The sequence below is a fragment of the Enoplosus armatus genome, chromosome 3 (assembly GCF_043641665.1).
Source record: "Enoplosus armatus isolate fEnoArm2 chromosome 3, fEnoArm2.hap1, whole genome shotgun sequence".
NCBI classification, from domain to species: domain Eukaryota; kingdom Metazoa; phylum Chordata; class Actinopteri; order Centrarchiformes; family Enoplosidae; genus Enoplosus; species Enoplosus armatus.
The window spans coordinates 20,779,247-20,795,653 of NC_092182.1; the positions used below are offsets into that span (position 1 = coordinate 20,779,247).

Here is a 16,407-nt window from a genome sequence, read left to right on the forward strand (position 1 = left end):
GGCCGCCTGGTGGATGTGTGGTGACTATTTTCAGAGAGTGAAAATCTTTCAACCGACCTTTCTTGTAATTGTGCAGATCCTCTGTTTTCAGAGAGAGGAACGTGTGAAGGAGGTGTGAAGGGAAATCCAGTACATCCACCTCTTCTATTGATCAAAGGTGACAACAATTTAATAACTTACACTAAACCGTCTCATAACAAAATCCTATTCAAACTTTAATGTAGACTTTACCAGACTTTGAGTAGATTCATGTCAGTCTCATGTCTCTTTGTAAAACACAGAGCTGCAGTCAGGACGTATTTAGTTTGGTACCATAAAGACTGGACACAGAGGCAAACAGTCCAAGAAATAGTTTCAGCATCTAACTCCCCTAAAAGCAGAATTTGTACTTTTTACATTCCTGTGTATGTACAGATTCAACAAATAAAATACATGTTAATCAGTATTGTTGTACCTCATAGTTTTTAACTTGATCGGGACAGAGACAGGCTAGTTGTTTTCCCCTACCTCCACTCTTTATGTTAAACTAGGCTCACTACACTAGCTCCGTACTCAAAACACAGATTGATGTCAAGCTTCTCTTCTCACAAAAAAGCAAATAAGCACAGTTCCCAAAATGTTCAGCTTCTTCTTTTAAGTAGTCTTTGTCATTAGTAGGTACAACCTTTCCAGAACAGTGGTCTAAATGCTTCCAACATACTACAGTTGTTAATTGGTGATAGGTGTTTGTTTATCTGACAAAGGGCCAATGTGTAGGCATGTGATACTATTACGTTAATAAACAATGAGCAGACACACATGGTATGTGTTGGCTGTTCCACACAATTCCACCTCCTCTTCATGATGGTGTTAAATTAAAAGTAAGCGCTTGTGACAGCAAACCTGCCTCTGTTATTGAGTTACTGTAATCTTAGCATCGCTCAGCAATTTATGCACAAATATGTTATTTTTATGTGTTAACCCAAGTGGCTATTATCTAATTATTCTAGTGTCCCATAATGTCTGTTTGAATAAATAAGAGACATACGTTCTTATCTCTCGTCCATATTGCATCTGTAGAATAATGCAGGAGGCACATTTACAGCTGCATAGCAGCAGCTAAAATCCCTGCTCAATAACAAAAGTTCTTTAACACATTAAATATTCACTACTCGCTGCACACAACTGGCTTACCAATAGGTTTTCAGAGCACTAAACCAATTCATCAACCACATCAAGTCCTCGTTGGCTGAAAAACACTACATCATCACCCTCTCCTGAGCATAGCCTTGAGCTATTGAGCAGTGTGAATTCAACCTGTGTTCATGGTCTGATCAATGTTTTCTCTGGATAGTTTCCCCTGTGTAAACAGTACAGTAAGTTGCTTGACTCTGCAGATGGACTCTTATTCATCACCTCCAAAGTGAGACTGTGGGAGATCAGCAGGTGGGAGCTCAGTGAATACATGCAGAGAGCAATTCAAAGCAAAGCAAAGCAAAAAATTGCATCCTTAATCTTAATCTATTTTATAGCGTAAAGGAAATACTTTCTGACAAATCTGATCTCGTTCCAAATACACATGAGGTATCAGCAAAGCAGAGGTACTCAGAGGTACTTAAAGGTCAGTATACAGAGCATGTAGTGGATGTTGCTCATATTGACTGTGAATTTATTCTGTGAAACAAGTAAAAGGGCCCAGAGAGTAAGACGGCTAGTTTGGTCAGTGCTGAAGATGAGACACGAGAGAAAACAGAGGTCAGAGGGCATGAGACTGATGGAAAAAGATCAATACTGTCAGACGCCAATCAACACAGATATCTTCTACATGGGAGGTAAAATACTTTTTAAAAAGTTAAAATAATGAGACAAGCACTTAGATAAAATTGTCTATAATTGTAAAATGAAAGGATGAGAATGGTTACACTTCTGCAGTAGCTATTTTGTTGTTTTACTCTTTCTCTTTTATTGTCTGAGCTTTGAAACATTTGACATTAGCAGCTCTGAACAGTTTGCAAATGAAAACCTTCATTAACAGTTAAACTGCTATGAATCACCTTCCCACATTCATGGTCAGTGTAAAATACCGATAAAATCAATATTAACAAGCTTTTGCTACAGAAAACACTGTTAGTGATACAGAGTAAGCAAATGGAGAAGTAAATGGGAAACCAGCCGGTTAAAAAGGGTTCTTTTCTTTTTTGAAACTTGATTTACATTTGTTACGTATTTAGTCTCTCTAATGCCTCTTTTTATTGTCCAATCAGTTGATGAAAGGCTTTATCATAACCATTTGCAAGGCTCCTTACAAGCGAAAGGGGACATTTTCCATTCAAGGAGATACAAAAATGTTCAGAGCTGTCAAATGTTTCAAAGCTGAGGACAAAATAGTTTTACAATTTCATATATTTATTGATGGATCGATGCACATTCACCAACAACTAATCAGGTCATTTTCTTTGTTCTCTCAGGTCCTCATATCTGACGTGTTGAAATTGACGAGGAGTTTTGTGAAGGAAAATGGCGCCCGCCGTCGGTGGTCCTCAAGGCTACACACCACCTGAGGGTGGCTGGGGATGGATGGTGGTAGCCGGGGCCTTCATCTCTATTGGCTTCTCCTATGCGTTCCCCAAGTCCATCACTGTCTTCTTTAAAGAGATCGAGGCGATCTTCGATGTGACCAGCAGCCAGGTGTCCTGGATCTCTTCCATCATGTTAGCCGTCATGTACGGTGGAGGTGAGCTACGAACTAAAATACAACCTGCCAAACATGGGTTTGTTAACACTTGACATTTAGCACGTCGTGAAGATTTATAGATTGAATCAATTTCTGGCTCTTAGCACAACTGTAAAAGATTTATTCCTGGAGTGTTCAGTTAAAAGCCAATCCATTGCTTGTTGATCAAATACAGAGTTGCATTGTAGCCTTTCAACCTCAGTTCGTCCACAAAGAGGCCACAGAAACATTTCATACTGAGATAAAACAATACTGTAACTCCTCTATTGAAGTGTTGTTTATGAAAGTGCAACATTATCTGTCTCTGGAGCACATGAATGGGGTTTAGCCTTGCATACCCGCTTATTGTTTCCCCGTGTGCTTTGAGAGTGGAAGACCACCGGGGGTTTGGTTGTGTTCCTGCACTGATGAGATGAATGAGACGCTGGGTGATGTCACACAGGTCTGGCCGGTCAGGTGATGATAAGGCTCTATTCGAGTGCGTGATATTCAACATGGAGAGAGCCGAGTTCAAAGGAGCTCTCCACGTCCCTCAAGACCGTCTGCTCTGAAATCAAAACACTGCACTTCTCTTTACTCTGTCGTGTGATAAACTGGGAAACTGATGATTTAGGCATCTTTTTTCAATCTCAGGGAAGTTTCAGGAAAGTTGCTTTACGGTGCCAAACTGATGTGAAGTGGAAACTATTACACCATGTAAAACTACTTTGTATCAAATTTTCTATTCTGGCCTGAGTGTAAAATGTATTTGTAAGATCTGCAAGCAATAAAATAGTGAAGATAGTATTTGTTTTGCTAGGCTAGCATTGCATTCATTGCATTCCATGCATTGTGTTGAACAAATTACATCTAAACTTTCATTTACTGTATATCATATTTTTTACTACATAACCTCTGTAAAAACAAGTAGCCATATGTCAGCAGTATTACACGTTCCCCATAAAGGAATCAAGGCTGCTTGTGGTCCAGCAACACATTGTCTGCAGTGATTAAAGCATCTCACTGTTCTTAGTTTGTCTTACAGTGTGTTACTTAATATTTGTTATCAGCAGCAGCACATAAAGCTTGTAAGGGGTTGCCACCTTTTTCATGGCTATAAAAGTGAGATATGCACCCGTCATGAGCCACAGTGGATTCAGTATTCGTGATCAGCTGTAACATTGTTAATTAATGCAAATGTTTAGATGCAAATATACACAGATGAAAGCAAGCTATGCATGGTAATTGAAAGTAAGTGAGGAAATGTTTGTTTGCTGTGAGTAGATGACATCTGAGTCTGTCACCGTATGTGTTAAACATTCTGAGCACATCAGCAGGAGAAGTTCATTAACGGCCTACTGTTGCGTACCTCTGTACTCCTTCAATTTTTGATTCATTACATTCATAATATTCTACATTGGTTTGTCTCCAACCTTTTTATCCTAAGCAACTCTCCCTGCAAGGCGGAAGGAAAGAACTCATTGCTAGTGTGGAGACTGCCTGCATTACAATTTAAAAACCCTTTGTCTTGCACAGTGCTGGCAAATGAGTGTGGACAACCTCTAAACAAAAACTGTCAGTTTCTATTTAGGTTCATTGGGTGGTGCAGGAATTTGGCAGGAAGGCAGAAGTGTCTTCCATGTGGGTCCTCATACTCATTTGGGCCAGTTGTTATAAGCCGTAGATGGAGATGGTGTTTTGTGACCCGAACTCTTTGTGCATTTTAGTCATTTGTTTACAAGTCATGGTGATTTTTCTTGAGTTGATGTTGAATCCGAGGTGCGTGCATATTAACAAGTTGATTTACTGTTGCCTCATTCTGTCACTCTTTCTTTGGAACCAGTGTACCAGGTGCCAAAATTGCAAAACAAAAAATGTACTTAAGAAGATACCAGTTGTTATTTTAACCCCATACACACACCAGTCCCTTCACCCCCCCCCCCCCACCCCCCCACCCCCAAAACACACACACGCACACACACACTTACACACCCACCCACTTGTCTGAACTGAGGTTCCTCCAATAATGATTTCAAATGCGTTTAGAGTCCATTTAAGAAGAATCTACAAACAAATTATTCCTCTGTCAATTTTTATGAATCCCTGAACCAAATTAATGCTTATTTCATTACGGCTTTCATGGTTTTTCTGACAGATCGCATTATTAATGGCATGAGAACACATCTACTGCAGTGCAGCACTGACAAAAATGATTGCAGAAGTTGTTTGAATTTGCTGAGCCACAGCTGTGACACTGGAGCTCTCTGGTGGTTATATATAGAACTGTGCACTGATGATTGGATAGAAATCCCCATCTTTCAGCTTCTAACATGTGTGTTTGTGCATTATGTTTTTCTTTTATCCTCAGGTCCTATCAGCAGCATCCTGGTTAATAAATATGGGAGTCGTCCTGTTATGATAGCGGGAGGATGCCTGTCTGGATTGGGCCTTATTGCTGCCTCTTTCTGCAATTCTGTTCAAGCACTGTACTTCTGTATTGGTGTGGTGGGAGGTACCTTATTTTAACTTTCTATATTTTTAAGTTCGGTCATGAGTCATCTATTTTTTTACTGCACACTGTTGCCATCTAGTGTTGAAAAAAAAAATACCAAGAAATATTTTGGATTGCCAAACGCTGTTTAATGCTCAAATTTCAACTGAGATATTTATAGGTCAAATACACTGACACATTTTTTCTAATTGACTCTTTTAGGTTTGGGATTAGCCTTCAACCTCAACCCTGCCCTCACTATGATTGGAAAGTACTTCTACAATAAGCGGCCCATTGCTAATGGGATTGCCATGGCTGGCAGCCCTGTCTTTCTCTCCACCATGGCCCCTATAAACACCTGGCTCTTTGACCGCTTTGGCTGGAGAGGAAGCTTCCTGATCCTGGGTGGCCTGCTCTTCAATTGCTGTGTCGCTGGTTCCCTCATGCGGCCTATAGGACCAAAACCCAAACCCGCAGAGAAGGTCACAGAGAGGAGGACTGTAGTGCAGATCATTAACAGCTTCATCGACCTGTCTTTGTTCAAGCACCGTGGCTTTTTGCTCTATATTATGGGCAATATTGTCATGTTTTTCGGTCTGTTTGCACCACTGGTGTTCCTCAGTAATTTTGCAAAGAGTAAAGACATCCCTAAAGAGAAGGCAGCTTTCTTACTGTCTGTGCTGGCTTTTGTTGACATGGTTGCCCGGCCCTCAATGGGCATTGTGGCTAACACAAAGTGGGTCCGTCCCAGAATACAGTACTTCTTTGCTGCCTCTGTGCTGTACAACGGTGTTTGCCACGTTCTCGCACCACTATCAGTAGACTACAAAGGCTTTGTGATTTATGCCATCTTCTTCGGGTTCGCTTTCGGCTGGCTGAGCTCAGTGCTGTTTGAGACTCTGATGGACCTGGTGGGAGCTCAGCGCTTCTCCAGTGCTGTTGGGCTGGTCACTATTGTGGAGTGTGGTCCTGTATTGTTAGGCCCCCCTTTGCTTGGTGAGTACATCACCTGTTATATGAACTTTCAAGTTCACTGTCAACAATTGTAATTCATTTCTGCGCAGTTTACCTCAGCTTAATGTTGACAGTGACTAAAAATGTTGCAATGTGACTGTTTGTCCTTACAGGGAAGTTCAAAGACATCTATCATGATTACAAGTACACCTACCAGGGCTGTGGGATCCTCCTCATCGTCTCCAGTGTCTTCCTGTTTGCAGGGATGGGACTCAACTATCGACTGCTGGCCAAAGAGAAAAAAGAGGAGGAGAGGAAGGCTAAGGTGGGAGGTAGAGAACAAAAGTTCAACAGGGGCAATGCTGCCAAGGAGGTGGCAGAGGCAAGGAACACAGAAGACACTGTCTAATGTTCTGTACCGTGTTAAGTTACATTTTTCACAATTCACAATTGAATCTTGTCTGCGAGGCAGCGAGACATGTCTGTTTCATAATGAATTGTTTTTGAAGACTACCACAGAAAATCATAGCCCCACTTGCAATTCAATGTATATAATATTTACACACCAATTAAAGCCCTTTAAATTCTAATGAACAAACCACATAAAATGCCTCTAATATTCTTATAGGGACTGTTTTATGTGTTTGGCAGACTATTCAAGTTTGCGTAGCCTTAGTCACTTATATTGTTAGGAGATTATGGTAATGGTCATTTTTAAATCTCAGATGGTGTCACTATAACCTTTCTATAACTCTTTCTGCAGCACACCATTTATAGTGTTGTAACCTTCTAAAATGTACCATCAGACAATTGAGATTATTTTTCAACAGGGAACATGCGAAGTGCAGCGCTCTATTTTTCAAGTGACTGCAAAAATTCTCTATGAAAGTGTGCAATTATATTATTCACCTCACATTGCTTGCCACACCGTCTCTCAGAAACATTTATAAGACGTTTTCCTGTTTACAAGGACTGAGCAGTTCTGGAAGGTTTGAAAACATCCTTGGTGCCTTTTTCTTTGTATAATCCACAAATATATTCGTACTAATTCTCAATTTCTCTTGTAAACCTGTTTTCCTGGTCCATTGTTGATTATGGAAAATATCAATAATTCTGAGTGCATTAAACCTTGTTGCATAGCTTTGTGTATTCACGATAGGAAAATTTGCCACTGACTGCACATTACTTTATACTTTATCATGTCAGAAAGTCAAATAAACTGTCATTTGACAAGATGTCCGCTGTGTTCTGTGTTTCTTATAAATCTGAGATCAGAAGAATGTTAGTTCTTTAGAGATGCATTAACTATTTTTCTCAGAAACTACACTGGTATCATGTACTTTATCCTTTATTAAGCAGACTGGATGGAGGAAGTGCATTATTAGATTTACTGTATAGTCATTTAGGACACTTATTCGCATCGTATTATAAGATAAATGCCTCCACAGCATTAACTCACTTTATCAAATTATGCTCTCGTCATTTTATAACAGCCACAGTCAAAAATAATAAGCCTCCTCAAAATACAAATTAGGCTTAATAGAATATTGACGAGACAATAATAACCTCTGACATTATTTTTCACTGGTTGAACATTGTAATCTCATCGTACAAAATTGATTATGTATTGTTGGTCCTTTCAGCGTTACAAATCAGTTCCATACTGCACTTCTCATTAAAAAGAACGACATTGAAACCAGCAGAGAAAATATTACACCTGCAAACTAAGCCTTCAAAATGAAATCTGAAGCAATGTTCTGTACAAAACATGTTCAGTCATGCTTTTTCCATCTGAGAAATGAAACTGAATTTCTGGGACACAGAGAGGATTGTTCATTTTGTCTTGAATAATGCATGTATTGTATGCCCTTACCAAACGAAGGTAGACACAACAGAAGCCCAATGTGTTCAATGAGACCATTTAATGAGTCAGGAAGCTCTTCTTCTTTTCTACTTAATTTACTTAAGGCCTGTGGAGGAAGAGATACTCAATACAGTGTAGAAAAACTATTTTACAAGTAAGTCATGCATTCAGATTTTACTTAAGTAAAAGTACAAAACTATTATCATCAAAATATACTTAAAGTACCACAAGTAAAAGTACTCATGATGCAGAAAGACCCATTTCAGAAGAATATATATAGTATATCATTGGATTTAAATTATTGATTCATTTATATGTAAGCATCACTTTAATATTGCAGCTTGTAAAGGTGGAGCTAATTTGAACAAATGTATATGTTGCATATCAATTTTAAAAAAGCGGATATATAATTTGGATGACATATGCACATATGACATATACACACAGAGGAGGAAAAAGCATGAGCATCCCCAGTGAGTGTGTCAGAATACATAGACAACATAGACTGTCCGATAATGGATGTACTGTTCCTGGTGGCCGTTAACGTTACACAAAGTTTGAAACTAACCGTTAACTTCACGTTACATGGAACAGGATAACTCTTGGACACGCCGGTATACGGTCGTCGTAGTTAAGACTTCATATTTAACATTACCATTGATAGGTAAGTAACTACGTGGCTGTTGTTTGCCAAAATAACGTCGTGACAACGTTACATGTTTCTGCCTGGCACATATTTTGTTATTGTTTCGTCGGAATTACTGAAGGTGGGTCGGCTACGTGATAGCGTGATAGCTAAACTGAGTTGTTATTAGCAAGCTAATTAGTTAAGTTAACTAACCTAGCCAACGGCTGAAGTAACGTCAGGTCATTTGGGTGAAATGAATTAATGCAAAAGTTGTCGGATATTATTTCTGTGTCTCCCTCGTGATAAAGTCTGTGCCATTAACTGTTAATGCTTTTACGTTAAATAACAGGAGCTGCATCTATGCATTCATTTCAGGATGGAGAGAGACCGGGGTTTTAACTTCAAACTGTTGGTACCTCCCAGGGTGAATACCGGACAGGTGTCTGCTGTTCGACCTCAGGAAATAGTTGAGAACTGTGGTGATATCATGAATACACTGCAGCAGGTAAGTTAAATTAGCCAATATTTAACCAACATTAAATATTAATAAATAAAGAAAAGGCAAAACACTTTGATGCTAGCTCAGCACTGACACCACCCTGCAGCATAATTAGCCAAGTTTTTACCAGCAATGAAAGTCTTAAACATACAGTATGCACACTTGTGGGCATTGTTTTCCTTGTTGTAAGCTAAAAGCATTAATGAATGGAGGCAGCTGTAGTCTCAGAGGCAGTTATCATTAATACAAATGATGACTAAGTATAATTGCTGTTTTCCCCTAGGGTTACAGTAAATGTTTTGACAAAGAGCAGAGCATGCCTTTCTCCAATGCAAGAGTGGTTGCGCCAACTATACCAACCAAACCAGGTATTTTGTATTAAACAACACTGGCTACATTATTTCAGCACAAAAAGTTGTCAAGTATCATAAACTTCATAATAAATTAATTGTGTCTCCTCTAAAGACTTTCCCAAGATGAAAGTTGTGCCACCAATGGAAAAAGACGAGGTAATATTTTCAGTGTATAAAAACGTGAAGCATGAATAGGATAGACTTGGCCTTAGAAACGTGTTTGTTCTAAAGCATGCCAGTTTACTTCCCATCATTGTGAATATCCCCCAGAATTGCAATCCTGGACAGCTTTATTCCAAGCTGTTTGATGAAGTTGAGAAAATTAAGTGTTGGAAGGTCAAAGTTGACTCTGACACTGTACAAAAGGAAAGGAGACTTCAAGAAAACAAAAGAACTATTGAAACTCAGCGCAAAGCCCTTCAAGAACTGCAGGTGTGTACCTCAGTGACAAGGTTTATTTATCTCTTTTTTTCTCTCTAACTATATGTATACAGTGTTTTGATATTAGAGGAACAGCATAGTCTACGATCCTTTGATATATATAATGGTATCTATTGTGTGTGTGTGTCTTTACAGTTTGGAAATGAAAGTCTCAGCATAAAGCTGGAGGAACAGATCAGTGAAAACGAGGATTTGAGGAACAAGTATGGGTTTTGTTTGAAAAATAATTTGAAGACACACTAAACATGCCAATCAGATAAATATAAATGTTTTATCTATGTATAATGTTTATATCAAATTCCAAATTTTAAATGCAGAAACAATGGAACAAGGAACTTATGTAATATACTCAAAGATACTTTTCAGCGGTCAGCTGAGAAAATGCATTTATGTAAGTAAAAAGTGCTTTAAATATTTCTGCCCAAATACGTGTCTTAATATCAGGTGTAGAAAATAATGACACTAGTCTTTACATTTTTTAGTTGAATCCGAAAGAGAAGAAACACATCACCTCTTTATGGAAAATAGTGAGAGTATTCAGGTAAACCACAAAGTTTTATTTATTAGTAATACTTTGTTGGGCAGGAGTTTGTAAAACAACACATGGACATGAGGTTTGATCTTGTTTACAAGTGACTTTTTTTTCTGTAGAAACTGATTGCAGCATTTGAAAGCCTTCGTGTTCGAGCAGAAGCTGATCAAGAGGAGATGCAGAAAGGTTGTTTGTTTTTTAGTTTATGACTATCAGGCTTTTCACTAGTGTAACTCCAAATCTTCCTACATTTTAATCAGTCAGAAATAACATGATGGATAGATTAACAAGCAAGAGAATTAACCATTCAGTCTTTTTCCAGTCAGAGAGGGCTTGCTGCAGTTTGAAAATCTAAAAGAGAACTATCAGCAAGAATATAACATTAAAGAGAAAGAGGTTAGCAAAATAAAACTCTCTTCTGATCACTTTATTTGGGATCTTAATGTAACCACTCAAGGATTGCATCTGCATTTACAGGCTGCAGTTCTTCAAACAAAACTCAAGGATAAGGAAAATGAACTACAAAAAATCCTGCTTGACTTCGATGAAACCCAGAAGCACTTCAAAGATCTTCAAGAAGCAACAAGTAAGATCATGATTAGATTTCAAGATAAGGTGCTCATAGCTGTACATTTCTAGATTCAAACTTTTGTTAAAGAAGTTCTGATAAACTTTGTTTCGTATACCAAAACAGTGTTTTGTCGATTGTCATTTTTTTGTCAAGCAGCGTTCAACATTCAATTCATGTTCAATGACCAATTAGAATTCTCATTGGTAAGCAATATGATTTAATGAAGTTAACAGTGTGAGCTCATGACTCGGTTCTCTAGGTTTTATTAACTGTTTTGCTTTACTTTAAAACTATAAAATATAAAATAGTTTTTTTTTTTGATGTAAGATCAGTGAGCAGTATTAGTACACTTATTTGAAGGAAAACTAGAGAAGGATACCACAGATGATATCATTCAATATTTACCACTTTACAGATGAACAATATGAACTTCTCAAAAGCTCAAAAACTGAACAGGAATCCCTTCTTCAAAAACTGCACACTGCAGAGCAGCGCTGTGAAGAAACTGAGGTGAGGATGAGATTCATTTTCAATGAAGCTGGGCTCTGTTGAGTTCTGTCTCCTTAAAATGTTTTCTTTCCTTCAGAAAAATCGTAAAGCCATCGCTGCAATGCTGGAACAAAGTAAGGAAGAATATACAGAGATGATTCAAAGCAAAGACTTAAACTTGCAGGAGCTCAGCAGAATTAAAAATCAACAAGTAGAGAAGCTGGAGCAGATTCAGACAACCATTGAAAAGCTGCAAAATTCTCTAGCCTTGGAGATGCAGAGGTATAATTAGCTTTTGAAAATTCATCCTCACCCAATGCAATTCTTCCTCATGCCATTATATTCCTGTTACTACTCATTTTCAAGGGCCAAGGAGCTTGAGGATAAACTCATGGCAAACAACAAGGAACTTGAAAGGAGAAACACACTTTTAGGTAAGCCTCACTAAGTGAAATATGTAGATATTTTTATTTAATGGTCTTTGAAGCTGAAAGAAAATGTTTTACTAAACAGGAGAGACTGTGGAGCAGAGTGCAAAGAAAGATGGGCAGATCAAAATCCTTGAAGATGAACTGGTAATGTGTATTTAGATTTTCTAAAAGAGTGTATTCTTTGTTTCTCAACTGTGCATTGTAGTCTAAACATTCCAGAATATGACTTCAAGACATTCACAGTATGCTATTGTTGTTCTTAGGACAAAAAATCAAAATCCATTGAGTCCATGAAAGTTAAGATTGATGTCACTGAAGTCAGAGTGGAGGAACTCACAGCTGAGCTTTCAAGGAAAACCGAAGAAGCCCAGCTATTTAAGGTGATACAGATAGATACTTGATGTTTATTCCATGGTCTAATACAGTTACCTAAAAATGCATGCCCTAGATAAGATTTTTATCAATATAGAATGAAGCAGAGACCGCCTTTGCCGAAAATGATCTACTGAAGAAGTCTTTTGAAGCTGCTGAAAAGGCACAAGAAGATTTAAAGGAGAAGTCCACAGTGACGGAGGTTTTTACATACTTTCATTTACTTACTCAACATCTCTTACCCGTCTTTTTGGGAAATTGTTTTTATAACGAAAAAACATTCAGTGCTTCAACACATTATGTTTACCCTCAGACCAAAGTGCAGGAGCTGGAGGGACAACTGTTTTATGAAATACAGAAAAATAAAGAACATACCTTTCAGACAGAGCAACTGAGGAAAGACATCACGCAGCATGAGTGAGTTCTCAATAGCCAGCCATTCCATAATATTTGCATTTACAGTAGAATATTATATTAAACTGTTGTAATCTTAATGTCTAATGTTTGATTTATGTCATTATGTCAAGAGTAAAGTACAAAGAGCTATTATCCAACTTTAATGAGCTGCAGTCTGAGAAGGCAGCCATTCAACAGCAGTTTGAGAGTGGATCTTCTAATGTGAAAGCTTTTGAGGCAAACATGAAGGTCTGAATTATCCAATCAAATGTGATAATTTAATTGTAATTCTACAATTATTATAATTATGATAATGACGTGTTTGTTTTGTATTTCTTACTGTATCATATGAATGACACATTTGACTGTTCAGGTGAGTGAAGAGAGGGCTGTGAAGCTCACAAGAGAAATTCAAATACTGGAAGAGGAAAACCAATGTTTACGGTGAGTTTGCACTTTAGAGGTTTGACATTGTGTAGTAGTAGTTTGACATTGTGTAGTTTTCGAGATTTAGATTCGGATTTATTTTCATTAAATAGAGAGGAAGTGAACTCCATTAAAACCAAAATCCAAGTGGAATATCAGGAAACTGAGACTCTGCAGAAGAAAACTGAAAAAAATGTAAGTATGCCAGCTATTAGCTAATAGCCAATTATAACAACCAATAACAAAAACAAGATGCCTGTAGTTCTAACTGTGTTAAATGATGATTTATATGTGTATAGTGTGAACATCTGCTGGAGGAAAATACAGAAAAATTAAAACGGATTAAAGCCGTGGAAGCAAAGGTGATTGAAAAACCTTTGAAAAAAATGAAAATGCTTTTATTATTGTTGATCATTTTCTGGAACTAACAAGAAATTGTTTGGGTTTTAGCTGTGCAATCTCAGGAAAAAGTTTGAAATTAAACTTAAAGCCCAGGAGGAATACCAGAAAGAGGTTTGTGATGACTATGAAACTGTAGATATACAACACTTGCAATGGTTTTGTTATTTATTCAGCTAACCTTTCACTTGTATATTTTCAGAATAAAATGCTTAAGAAACAAATAGCAAAGGAGATTGTGAAATCCAGTCAACTTGAAACTGTGGTATGGTGATGTTTTTTTTTTATCTTACAGATCTTAATGTCGATATAAAACAATAAGTATAACCCTGTTTAATGTGGTTGTTTTTGTCTTAAGATCAACAGTCTTCACGAGGAGTCCCAGAGCCTTAAACGACTGAATGAGGAAGACCATCAGAAATTGCTTAAGAGTCTTGAGTCCAAATCAACCTTTGCAGCAGAGCTCGAGAATGAGGTTACATATATATGTTACGTTATGTTGTTTACCATTTTTTTTTAACTCTGCAGAATAAAACATTAAGAATATGAACACCTTGTCTTACAGGTACAAACGTTAAAATTAACAGCAGTGGAGGCCATAAAAAAAAAGGAAGACACAGAAGTCAAGTGTCAACACAAGATAGCGGATATGGTCGCACTGATGGAAAAACATAAGGTAAGTATATGCTTTGCTGTCTGAAACTGGACTTTAACGACTGTCAATCCAAACTCATGTTAATTTGGAAGAAACTTGACTTGTTATTACCAGAGCCAGTATGACCGGATGGTGGAAGAAAAGGATGCAGAGCTTGATGAGAACAAGAAGAAAGAGATGGAGGCTGTTTCCCACAGGAAATCACTGGTATGATGCTGAAAAATCATCAATTAACATTGTTTAACATATGAAACAATTAGATTTTTTTTTTTTTTAATTATATCCTAACATTGCCAAAACTAATTTCTTAAAATCAGGAGTTGGATTTCTCAAAGCATAAGACAGATAATGATCAACTGAAACAACAGCTGGAGACAGAAGTGACAGAGAAGGTATGCCCTAGTTTGAATCAGTTTATTTTTGGCTTTTTAATGAAACGTACTTGACCTTTTGAGAGACACTTCATTCTTTGAGAAACACTTTTCATTGCTATTAGAAAACCCTGCAGAAGGAGCTAACTAATTTGAAGAAAGAAATGTCATCAATGAAAACCACTCAGCTGTCAGAAGCAACAAACAAGCAGGTACAAAATCTGTACATCAGCACATAGTCTACCACTGATGGCGTGCTTTGTCATCACATGTACTTAACCAAGAACTCATCTTTAAAATTCTAGTCACCTGCCTCAAACTATAAACAACTGCGATGTTCAGAGACTCCAAAACAGATCTCTTCAAAGAGACACGTGTTTGACTTCACCAAGACCAGGAAAACTTCCTCCTACAGCAAAGATGATGGAAGTACCGCAGTTATGAAGAAAACTGTGAGTTTAATATACCAAAGTTTTTAGATTGATTGAGCATATTGTCTCATTTCAGGCACATTCTTAATTGTTGTGAGATGGAAACCAGATCATCAAGTTGTCAAAAACGTATTTTGCATTCTTACTTTATTATTGGACTTTCAACTGGCATTTTCATGTTCAAGAAAGGTTAAGTAAAAGTACTGTGGACATTGTGTATTAACTCACCTGTTAGTCCCATTCAGACCATCATCTCATCAGGGATGCCGACTTATAACCTTTCAACAGTATTTGCCTTCTTCATACAGACATACTGTCCATTATTCACCTAAATTGTTTGTTGGGGAAAGAAAATGGTAGGTGTTTTGGGTTGCGTGCATGTACGTGCAAAGGCTGTGTACTTGTATGTGAATGCACTTGGATGATTTTCTGTTGCCAGGAGACAAATTTAACTACAATAACATTGTATATCTTCTGTGGTTAAGGTGTCTGACACCAAAGACCAAGGTAGACAATTTAATTTGTTCATAAAGTAAATGTTGACTGGCTGTGATAGAGGCAGTATAACATCAGAGTGTTGTCTATGTGTTTCTGTCTACTATTATAGCATTCATAATAATTCTGACGTTCATTCAACTCTGACTGACTTTTCATCATAGGAAAGTCACAATGAAGACCTGAAAACCCTGAGAAGTATTACCAACAGGGTTGGTGGAACGTCAAAGATCAAAGTAATATACAGTATCATTCTGACATTTTCCAAAATGAATAACAATATTAATGACCTTTGCTGACATTCACTCTTTGAATACCCTTACAGGCCTACAGAATAAGGACACCCCCTTCTGTTGAAAAGGCAGGACGCTGGGGGAAGAGCACCCTAGAGCTTGACCCCAAGTCTGACAGCTCTGATCAAAATGATCTCTTGGTGAGTTTGGTGGTGGTTGGTTTATTTGTCAAAAGTATATGTTTGGTTCATTTGATAATTTGTGCAAGATTGCCAGAAGAGCTGATTGGGCCTTCTGTTTCTCATCTTGACAGAACTTTGCAAGTGCACCCACAGCCAATATTTCTTCTCCACGCTGCAAACTCAACGTCTTCAAAAAGGTAACATGGCCATTGTGTTGTAATACCATTTAGAGATTATATGTATGCATTTTATGTATGAACAAAGAAGAAATAATGCCTGGTAATTTTCATTAAAAAAATGGATCAACATTTTTTCAGATCCAGAGCCCTGTCACTCATAAATCACCAGGTAGCTCCTTGAAGCTAGCTGCAATGAAAAGGATGAGAGATGCTGGTTGGACTGCAGTTACTGGCTGTGACAAAAAAATGAAGAAAACCAATGAGAAGGTCTTTGGATAAAAATTGCTGTGACAGGTCAGATACACAGTGATGATAACAATAGA

The 16,407-nt window shown here is 37.7% G+C and overlaps 2 protein-coding genes across 2 annotated transcripts; both read left to right on the forward strand.

Moving 5' to 3' along the window:
- Nucleotides 1-2,496: 2,496 nt before the first annotated feature.
- On the forward strand, nt 2,497-6,546 carry slc16a1a (solute carrier family 16 member 1a). Its single transcript, XM_070902317.1, has 4 exons — nt 2,497-2,713; nt 5,061-5,204; nt 5,406-6,179; nt 6,311-6,546. The coding sequence occupies exons 1-4, from the start codon at nt 2,497-2,499 to the stop codon at nt 6,544-6,546; spliced, it is 1,371 nt and encodes a 456-aa protein (XP_070758418.1).
- Nucleotides 6,547-9,005: 2,459 nt separating this feature from the next.
- On the forward strand, nt 9,006-16,363 carry sycp1 (synaptonemal complex protein 1). The gene is made up of 33 exons (XM_070902316.1): nt 9,006-9,134; nt 9,412-9,496; nt 9,594-9,661; nt 9,752-9,913; nt 10,058-10,125; nt 10,240-10,313; nt 10,405-10,463; nt 10,574-10,640; nt 10,777-10,850; nt 10,932-11,040; nt 11,441-11,535; nt 11,612-11,796; nt 11,881-11,948; nt 12,028-12,089; nt 12,209-12,325; nt 12,415-12,519; nt 12,631-12,734; nt 12,845-12,962; nt 13,087-13,157; nt 13,253-13,334; nt 13,439-13,501; nt 13,590-13,652; nt 13,741-13,803; nt 13,897-14,013; nt 14,104-14,214; nt 14,308-14,400; nt 14,511-14,585; nt 14,690-14,776; nt 14,870-15,016; nt 15,655-15,726; nt 15,816-15,923; nt 16,037-16,102; nt 16,223-16,363. Exons 1-33 carry the CDS (start codon nt 9,006-9,008, stop codon nt 16,361-16,363), a joined length of 3,108 nt encoding a protein of 1,035 aa, XP_070758417.1.
- Nucleotides 16,364-16,407: the final 44 nt, after the last annotated feature.